General features: G+C 42.4%; 1 protein-coding gene across 1 annotated transcript; it reads right to left on the reverse strand.

Annotated features, from left to right (window-relative positions):
- Positions 1-1,063: 1,063 nt before the first annotated feature.
- LOC119051590 (zinc finger protein 211-like) lies at positions 1,064-10,140 on the reverse strand. The gene is made up of 3 exons (XM_053672092.1): positions 9,877-10,140; positions 6,818-6,944; positions 1,064-4,336 (listed from the first exon to the last, which is right to left on the reverse strand). The coding sequence occupies exons 1-3, from the start codon at positions 10,009-10,011 to the stop codon at positions 2,871-2,873; spliced, it is 1,728 nt and encodes a 575-aa protein (XP_053528067.1). The 5' UTR covers positions 10,012-10,140; the 3' UTR covers positions 1,064-2,870.
- Between the last annotated feature and the right edge of the window lie 387 nt (positions 10,141-10,527).

The raw sequence follows: 10,527 nt of genomic DNA on the forward strand, positions 1-10,527 counted from the left end.
CCACTACTTTTTAAATAAGCACCAAGACTGGGACTGTTAGTGAGGCAGGTGACACTGACTTTGTGAAAGAATTCACAAAGAAAATGCAGAAAGCAAAGTTTTATTCCCTTTACAAGAGAGAACAGGGACCTAAGTGCATGAGAGGCAGCACAGGAGGTGAAAGGTTGAGGCTGTTTTTATTGGGTGATAAACAGTGGGGTCTTTGCAGCCGGGTAGTTGTGACAATCAGTTATTAAACAGATTTCAGGCTGATTGTGCACACTCGTTCTGCTATCTTTAGATTTAAGGTCCAGGTGTGAGGATCTGGTGTGTGTTCTTTGTGTATTTCTAAAACACCTAAACAGAGAGTGAGTTCGGTAATCTCTCTAGTCCTAACAATAGAGGCTCAGAAAAACAAATGTGCCTGAGTCAAGGAACAGAGAGGTAGCTCTAGTAGAGAGCCTTTGAGAGATTTTGGCCCTGGCTGGTATAGTTCAGTGGATTGTGCACAGGCTATGAACCACAGGGTTACTGGTTTGCTTCCTAGTCAGGGCACACGCCCGGGTTGCATGCCAGGTCCGCAGTCGGGGACATGTGAGAGGCAACCACACTGATGTTTCTCTCCCTCTCTAAAAATAAATAAAATCTTTATTAAAAAAATAGAGGAATCTTATCCTTTCAGGGATAAGGGCTGCTCTTTTTAAAAAATATTTTAACTTCTTATTTTAATTTATTTTTAGAGACAGGTAAAGGAGGGAGAGAGGGACCTAGTCCAATTTGCGGGCCAACACTCACACACTGTGCCCCTCAGCCCAGGTCAATGTTGCTTTTTATCTGTATTTTATACAGGAAAATCCCGAGTTCCATAGACAGCATTTCTTTCCTGCAATATAACAAGTCGGTAATCTAAGATTTAATCCCAGGTTGAAAGGCCGAAATATGGTGAGTCTGATCACTGGTCTTGTGTTCAGGAGGGTATGGAAGTTTCTACAAGTGTATGTCCATCCTATTACCAAGTGGTGTTCCTTCAAATCCTGCTGCAGCCCAGCAAACCCCAGATGATAGACCACAAATGGCTGAAAACTAAGAAGCAAAGCTTTTTATTACTAAATGTTTCAATTTACAGTATCAATAAAGTGTTAATAATTCAGATTACTCGTTAAAATATATAAAATGTGCCAACTACATTGTGTACAGCCAAAAAAAAAATCCAAATAGCCCTGGCTGTTGCAGCTCAGTGGATTAAGCTCCAGCCTGTGAACCAAAGGTTCACCAGTTCAATTCCCTCACAGGGCACATGCCTGGATTGCAGACAAGGTCCCCAGTAGGGGGGCACGTGAGAGGCAACTACACATTGATGTTTCTCTCTCTTTCTCCTTCCCTTCCCCTCTCTAAAAATAAATAAATCTTTTTATAAAAAATTCAAATAATTTGGGTATGTTTTTTTACTATTAAAAACAATTATTTGTGTGCCTGGTGTAGCTCAGTGGATTGAGCGTGAGCTGCCCATTTTACTAAAAACATATCTCTAGTACATACATTCTTGCAAAAATGTTCATCAAAAATCCTCAGGGAAATGCAACTAAAACAGTGAGTGCATAACACATATGAAAAGAGCTAAAATAATAAAAATTAAACAATCAAGATTTTGTTAGACTGGGGAAAGGCAACCCTCATACTCTATAAATATGAATCCAAAAAGGCACCATTAGTTTAGGTCGTACTTTGTTAGGTTCTGCAAAATTTAAACATTAAACTTCTAAGATATGTCCACACTGTGAACATATAAAGTTAAACTCAGACATTTTTCTCAGTAAGTTTTCTTCAGTCATTACAAAGAAAAAATAGTACATTTCCTGAAATGTAACCATTTAGACAGAACTCTCCAGTATTGAAAGGGTAGAGACTTATGGCTAAAGATTTGCCTGTGTTCACTTCTTGTTTAAAGACTTTAACTATGATTAAAGCAGCTATAGCTACAAGGTAAAAGATTTCCCACATGTGATGTTCCTGTAAGGCCTGTCTATGTATAAACTGATGATAGAAAGGAGAATCAAAAAATATTTTCTCACATTCCATGTACTCATGAGGCCTTCTGCCAGAATGAAAATAGGAATATAATGGAGGCTAGTGATACAAAAAAAATTCTCATATTTGATGTATGTAAAAATGTTTCATGACTTCTCAGAATTTAACACAGAAGTTAAAATAAGATATCCCAAGTTTGCTTTAGTTATAAGAACTAAGACATTGTCAATTCTCTAATAACAATGAAGGAAATGGCCACAGTTAAAAGATACTTCATATTCTTAATTACTGAAATTGCATTCCCCAGTGACATTCTATCACACTAGTGGAAATCACTAATACAAGAAAAACATTACCCACATTCACTGCAGGCATAAGGCCATTCCGTTATGAATTCTCTGAAGACAACAGTGAGGACTGCACAGAAAAAGATATTCCTATTTCACTGCACTCATAAAGCCTTTCTCATATGTGAAGCCTCTAAGGATAACATAGATTACTGATAAAACAAAATTTCCTACATTCCCTACAGCCATAAAACTTTGCTCCTGTGTGTAGTCTCTGACTGACAACAATGAAGGTTAATGCTACAGAGAAAAGATTTCCTGCATTTACTGACCTCACAGGCATTCCTTTAGTGTGAACTCTTTGATGGTAATGGATCTGACTGGTACACATAAAGGATTTCCCAATTTAGTGCACTCATAAGGTCTTCATCCAGTGTGAACACTGATAAAAACGGAGGGCACAGCTACAGGTATAAGGTTTCCCATGCCCATTGCACTAGTAAGGCCTTTTTCAAGTGCGGATGCTGTGAGGTTTACAGAGGGCTAAGTTTATGATTTCCCACATTTACCACACTACTAAGGCTTTTCTCCAATATGAACTCTGTGATGTTTACTAAGTTCAGAGCTACGAGTAAAAGATTTTTCACATTGACTGCACTTATAAGGCCTTTCTCCAGTGTGAATTCTGTGATGATAATGGAGGGATGAGCTACGTGTAAAAAATTTTCCACATTCATTGCACTCATAAGGCCTTTCTCCACTGTGAACTCTCTGATGTTTACACAGGGTAGAGCTGTGGGTAAAAGATTTCCCACATTCACCACATGTATAAGGTCTTTCTCCAGTGTGTACTCTGTGATGAGAATTAAAGTTATCTTTTCTCTTAAAATACTTCCCACATTCATGGCATTCATAAGGCTTTTCTACAGTGTGAACTTTCTGATGTTTACGTAGGGTAGATCTATGGGTAAAATATTTCCCACATTCACCACATTCATTAAGCCCTTCTCCAGTGTGAAGTCTCTGATGAGAATTAAAATAATCTTTTCTCTTAAAATATTTCCCACATTCACTGCACTCATAAGGCCTTTCTCCAGTGTGAACTTTCTGATGAGAGTTAAAGATACCTTTTCTCTTAAAAGACATCCCACATTTACTACACACATAAGGCCTCTCTGCAATGTGAACTTTCTCATGTGCACGCAGGGGAGAGGGATGGGTAAAAGACTTCCCACATTCACCACACTTGTAAGGTCTTTCTCCAGTGTGAATTCTGTGGTGATAACGGAGGTTCGAACTACTAGTAAAAGATTTTCCACATCTATCACATGTATAAGTCCTTTTTCCAGAATGTTTAGAAAGTTCAGAGCTAAAGTTAAAAGATTTTCCGCATTCAATGCACTCATAAGGCCTTTCTCCACTGTGAACTCTCTGATGAACATGGAGGGAAGAGGTACAGTTAACAGTCTTTCTAATTTCACAATACAAAAAATACTGTCTTCCAGGAAGGAGTCCCTGGTCCTCAATAAGGGTGTTATCATAGCCAATGGCTTTCTTGCATTCTCTTGTCGTGTAATATTTTGTACTTTGTAAAGTCATTCCAGATTTAGAGATTTTGTTTCTCCTGTGCACGGTGGGAACAGCCAGTTGCTCTAGATGTCCGGGGCTGATGAAGCATCTTCCAATCTGACTAGAGGTACAAGGATTCCATGACATGTGGGAATTGCAGCTCTTTTCCAGTGAAATCCTGTCCACACTGCTTATGAAACAATTCTCTGTTGTGCCCTGCTCCTGCTGCTGGTGACTCTGTGCACTGAAATAAAATGGTTTTGCACATGCCCCACACCTCAGCAGGGTCGGCCTCTCTTGTGTTCCCTGCTGGTCAAACAAAAGAAAAATGTCTCTCAAGACACACCCACAACTCTCACAGGGGTGGCTCTTCTGGGAAGACAGTGCTGACTTAAGATTCTTAGCCTTTGAGACTCTCACAGAAACTTTCTGTTCAGTGGGTGCCTCCACCTCCTCTGTTCCACAGCAGCAACCTGAACAAAAACAAATGCTAGTGAAGTACATACTGACCTACGGGGAGAGGGTTTTCTCATCAAAAAATTTCATCTGTAACATCTGGTCCGATTCTATGTGATGATTATCAAGACAAGAGCAACAGACTCTAAATAAGCCCAGAGGTCAGTGATAATGGACATCATTAATGGATAATGGATCTCATTAATGGAAGGATAATAGGACACAATTGGACACAAGGAAGAGGGGCTGGGTTGACAAAATATTTCTGTTGATGGCTGCCTGCAAAACCCTTCCTGCTTACGATGGATGGGTGTGTAGGAATTTGAATGTGAATTACTATGCAACCAACCACAGAGCACCTAAGAACATTAAGCCAACAATGATTTCCCACAACTCCAACAGGATAAGATCTAAAGGCAGAAAATGCAATGTAACAGAACTAGATAACTTAAATATCCCCCTTTCAACAATGTGCAGATCGTCCCATTTGAGAGCAATAAGGAATTATTGAAGTTCGAAAACACTATTGAGAAAACAGAACTAATAAATATATGCACAGTATTTCATCCAGCCCTGCCCAAGTGGCCCAAGTTAGTTATAGCACGGTCCCATGCATGAATAGGTTTTGGGTTTGCACCCCTATTAAAGGCATATATGGGGGCAACCTATCCATGCTTCTCTTTCACACCAATATTTCTATTTCTCCCTCCCTTCTAACAATCAATAAAAATATTTTCCGTTGAGGATAAAAAATATATATAGTTGTAGAATGATCAACAGAAATATAAAAAAATGTATTTTCTCACTGCAATGAGAAACCCATCAGCCTTCTGGCAACACAGCTGATTTCGAATTCTTCCCTAAGAGGTTCAGTACAGCAGGGATTGAGGCTGCAGGGAGAGAAGGGGGCAGTGCAAGCAAACCAGCCCAGCCAAGGCCAGGATCTACTCAGAAAACCGGGGAGCAAGCAGTGCCCGAAATCCACGTGTGAGGACAGAGGGCTCCCCAGGGAACACAGGGCATGGGAACTATGCAAACCTTAGTCAAGGTCACCGGGAGAGAGTGAGGGTTTTATTGTTTCTTGAAAATGTGAGTTAGTTTACTGAAGGTTGGGAGAATGAAGCAAAAAGAAGGACCCCTAGAGAGAGGATTACGGGTGAGCCTGTCAGGCAGAATAGACAGTAAAGGCAGGGAGGAGAAGGAAGACATATCTCAACCACTAACTCAGCAGTCCTGAGCCTGGTCCAATAATATTCCCAGGGAACACTTCACATCACAAAAAACACACGTTAGCACAGGACAGGGAAGCCCTTGAAATTCTGGGTATAGTTTCCCCTATCTGGGGAAGAAAGCCTTTGAAAATATGCATTCATCCCTGGTCTTGGAAGAAAGTGGGAAGGGGACCCACAGCACCCAAAGAAGGTTCAAAGCCCTGGCTGGTGTAGCTCAGTGGATTGGGCACGGGCCTGCAAACCGGAGGATGGAGGTTCGATTCCCAGTCAGGGCACATGCCTTGGTTGCAGGCCAGTTCCTGGCAGGGGACACACAAGAGACAACCATACATTGATATTTCTCTCTTTCTCTCCTTCCTCTCCTCTCTAAAGATAAATAAATAAAATCTTTAAAAAAAAAAAGAAGGTTCATAAAACAGCTTTGATTAATTGCCTGTTTCCGGTCACTATCTGTTTTATGAGGGAGTCCCTAGTGCTTACAGAAAGATCCTATAAATAACTTTGGAAAGTGCCCCAATTTTAATTACCTGCCTCCTGTCATGTATCTGTTTTACAAGATGACCAAATGTGGTCTGGATCAAGATAAGAATTTGGGCTGACAAACCCTGACTATATACCAACTTTTGGGTAGTGACGTTCCCCCAGGGAAAGCTGCCACCACCCCCCCTTTTTTTTTTTTTTTAGATTTTGTTTATCTTTAGAGGGGAAGGGAAGGAGAGAGGGAGAGAAACATCAATGTATGGTTGCCTTTGTGCGTCCCCTGCTGGGAACTGGCCTGCAGGGAACCGGCCTGCAATCCAGGCATGTGCCCTGACTGGGAATTGAACAGCGGTTGTCTGGTTCGCAGGCCTGCGCTCAATCTACTGAACACCACCTTTACCCATCAATCAATATATAACATCTCACCCCAATCCTCCCACTACATGAGTCCTAACGACAAAGACCTGATGCTTTTTGCCACCCCTGCCTTGCCCTAAACCTACAACTTATACCCCCAACTTCACAAGACCCATTCTCTTCCATGAGAAGGTATCACTAATAAATTCTGCTTGCATGCTAGTAGACTTGCTAACCTGTAATTCTTTACTGTGTCGGAAAGGAGAACTGAGTTTCCTGTAACATGCCAAAGACCAGCCGCTGCTGTCCATTCCTCCCTGGGCATGAGTCTGGTCAGGACCATTAGAGCATAGAAGCAAAAGGCAACCCATAAGACTGGGGAGTGAACGCATGCCAAAGAAGAGAGAAATGGGAGAGTCAGTGTCTTACCCAGTGATGATATAAGAGCATAGTTCTCCAGCATCACCTCAAGGTACAGGCATCTCTGAGCCTCACCAAGGAGGTACCATTCTGTCCTGGAGAAATACATGGCGATATCTTCAAAGATCACAATGACCTGTCAGAATTAACAAAAATAAATCTGTTAAAGTGTGTCTGAGAACTCGCTATCGTACTCTTACTCACATTCTACCCCCTACAGGGTCCTTAGTTGAGAAAAGACATCAGCCCCTGGTGCCAGAACTGCCTACTGTCTCATCACAATCTCATTAATCACTCATATCACCCTTGGCATAGACAGGCAGGATAACAGGGAGTGGGGTAGATATGGCATCTAAACTCAAGGTCCACCCTGCAGAGCCTCATCCTACAAACAAGCAACTCCACTGAGTCTCCCACATCATACCTACAAGACACAGCCAAACATGGTCTTATGCTTCACCCTTAATTCCCAACACCAGGTACCTAGAACCATGAGCTCATACTCCCTCTAGCTATGCACAACTGTATGATCTCTACCTCTTCAGATCTTCACCCTGGGGTTCATACCCTCAGCTCTACCACCTTTGCCCTCATGCAAAAGAGCCACCATTTTTTAATTACTCCTACCTCAACCCTTCCACAGATTTCCAGACCCTTGTGTTCACTCATGAGATATTTCCGCTCACTGCTGTTTGAAACTCTTATAAATGTGAAGCAAAACATCCTTCTGATATTCTCAAAGAAATTAACATACCACCATCCTCCCCTGCCCAGTTGATGGAGCCTCCACTGCTTTAGGCGCTAGGAAGAAAAATGCTAGGGTGGTTTTGAACCCTTTCCTTTCTCTCCTGCAGCTGCAAAATCTGCAACTCTACTTGACATTCTTTAGAAATGGAAGGGGGAGGGTGTGGATGGAGGTGGAAGAGGGTATGAGGGGGATGGATAAAGGGTAATGAAAAAAATATAAGAAGAAAATAAAAGATGGACAAAGAAACCAACCTTCTCTCCTACCTGAGGCCCATTTCTTGTTAATCAGCTTTCCTCTGGGTCCATCGGCTCTCCTTTGGATCATAGAACTCGCCTAGGCCAGTGCTCTCTCCATTAACCCCTATAAATATGTATTTCCACCATGCATCCACAAGGAGCCTGTTAAATCCAGGAGAGACCAATGCCTTTCCCTTAAACAAATGCCTCAGTATCCCCATTATGAATACCTTAATTATCATTTGGCCACTTTGTAAGTCTCATTCTTGATCCCCTTGCTCCTTGTTTTTAACACAAACAAAGGAGACCTGAGGTACCTATTTTAAGTTCTGTGACATCTCTAAGCATTATTAAGTGCAGGTAACCCTTTCTGGACAACCTGAATTAACTGCTCAAAGTGGCTGCCTGTGTGGACTGGAAAAAAAAAAAGTGAGGGCACGAACTAAACCTGACCAGCTTAGGGGAGTCCTATGGCCTACAAATTGAGAAATCGAAACCACCCTTATATATAGTCTGAATTTAAAACATTCTAACTAAAAGCAAGTCATGGTAAGTAGTTATGTCCTAAGTTAGTATCTTCCCTGAGGAAGGTCAATTTTTACCTTATCTGATCTCATCTTTGTATTTGTGCACTTATGTTAATATACCCCTCAAATACCAGGTTAATTTCCTTTTTTCTTACCCTACAAAACACAAACACTGCACCAGAAAGAGACCAAAAAACCCCTCACTGTTATTATTGTGTTAATTAATTAAATAATAACTCTTATACCCACAAATATAAATGAACATTTTTATTTTCTTCTCTAATATCAGAGTTTCCTTCTTTGTATATTCCTGCCTCTCTAACCTATCACCAACTGATGTCAAATTTTCCACTTATGCTTCCCTTTTGATTCTGATGTATAAAACAAGTAGGAAAAAATACTATTTTTCAAAGCATTTTCTCACTCCGTTAAGACTGTTTCTTTGCAATTGACGTCCTTTTGACTAAAATAAACATTTTTAAAAGCCTCCATGGGGCAAAAGGGGAATAAATAATACTGGAAAAAAATGTAATAAAGATTTTTTGTTTTTTTAAAAAATATTTATTTATTTGTTTGTTTGTTTGTTTATTTCTCTTTAGAGGGGAAGGGAAGGAGAGAGGGAAACATCAATGTATGGTTGCCTCTAGTGCGTCCCCTGCTGGGAACTGGCCTGCAGGGAACTGGCCTGCAACCCAGGCATGTGCCGTGACTGGGAATTGAACCGCGATTCTCTGGTTCGCAGACCTGCGCTCAATCCACTGAGCCACACCAGCCAGGGAAATAAAGATTTTTTTTTTTAAATGCTCTAAAGTGCCCTGGCTGGTGTGGCTCAGTGGATTGAGCACTGGCCTGTGAACCACAGGGTCGCTGATTCCATTCCCAGTCAGGGCACTTGCCTGGGTTGCAAACCAAATCGTGCCCCCATAGGGGGTGCACGAGAGGCAACCACACATTGATGTTTCCCTTCTTTCCTTCCCTCTCTAAAAATAAATAAAATACTTTTTAAAAGTCTCTTAAGATTCGAAATTTTCTTTAATTGACACAAGAAGTGGGAGCACCTTGATATTACCAGTGACCTGCACTCAGGATTGGGGTATCCCCAGGGTCCCCACATCCAAGAGCCAGGAAAAAACCAAGGGAAGTCTTTGGACACTATTACAAGTAGTGTTACCACCTGGGAGGGACTGGGACACTCTGTACTTTCCTGTCTAGTGTGATAATGATTTTCAACTTCAGAACCTGTGGAAAGAAGCAATCAACCACCCTTCAGCTCCAGGTAAGCAGGTCTCAGCTGTATACTCGCCCACCCTGGAGTCTGGTGACCAAATGTCACCGGCCAAACGTCTCCTCAGCACTGCCGCTTACCAGCTCCGTGACCTTGAAAAACCGCCCTCTTCCTGTGCCTCACTGTCCTTATCATCCCACTCTAGTCGGTTTTCTATCTCAGAAGGATCTAAACGGCTTTGAAAACCATGACACAGCCAATGTCTCTCTCGGTTCACGACCGTCCCGGGCTCAGGTGGGCTGAGGACGGAGGGCGCGGGGATGCGCACTCACCTCAACCTGGCGCCTCTGATCGGTGGCCACAGGCAAACTCGGAGTGTGGAGCAGAGCGGGAGCGGTGGGCCAGGAGGGGGCGTCGGGCATCGCGGTCCCCATCTCGGTCATTCGAGCGAAGTCACGGAGGCTCATAATCGCTTCTGTGACGCGGCGACCAGGACTCTGATTTATTGTCAATAGGATCTCCACCGCGGCACTGCATTCGCCACCCTTCCTACGGTGAGGTGATTCAGAGAGAAGACAAAAACGCCCGCCATCAGGGCGACGGAAGTCCCGCCCACATGCGTTTGGCCACAGCTGTAGCGCCTTTTCTGGGCCTTATTGGCTCAGCTCTCGAACAGCCTTCTGGGTACTGTGGTTCCCAGAGTCCAAGGGGTTAGGGAAAGCCACTGGGAGATAACGCGTTCTGGAAATGATAAAAATGATGTTTTCTGTCTGGTGACGGGTCTTGTGTGCACGATGATGAACATGCATTATCTCTGCAACACCACACAGCCAGTCACAGAAAAAGGAAGTACTCCTGCATGCCAGGGTCTGAAAAATTTTTTCAAATGGTTTACTTACACCATCACACATGTGTCAGAAATAACACAAGAATGTAACATTTGATATAAAAAAGAACTAAGATACAAAATATGAACTTCAATG

Source organism: Artibeus jamaicensis, unplaced genomic scaffold (genome assembly GCF_021234435.1).
Source record: "Artibeus jamaicensis isolate MK-2021 breed Jamaican fruit bat unplaced genomic scaffold, CSHL_Jam_final contig_723, whole genome shotgun sequence".
Classification (NCBI taxonomy): domain Eukaryota; kingdom Metazoa; phylum Chordata; class Mammalia; order Chiroptera; family Phyllostomidae; genus Artibeus; species Artibeus jamaicensis.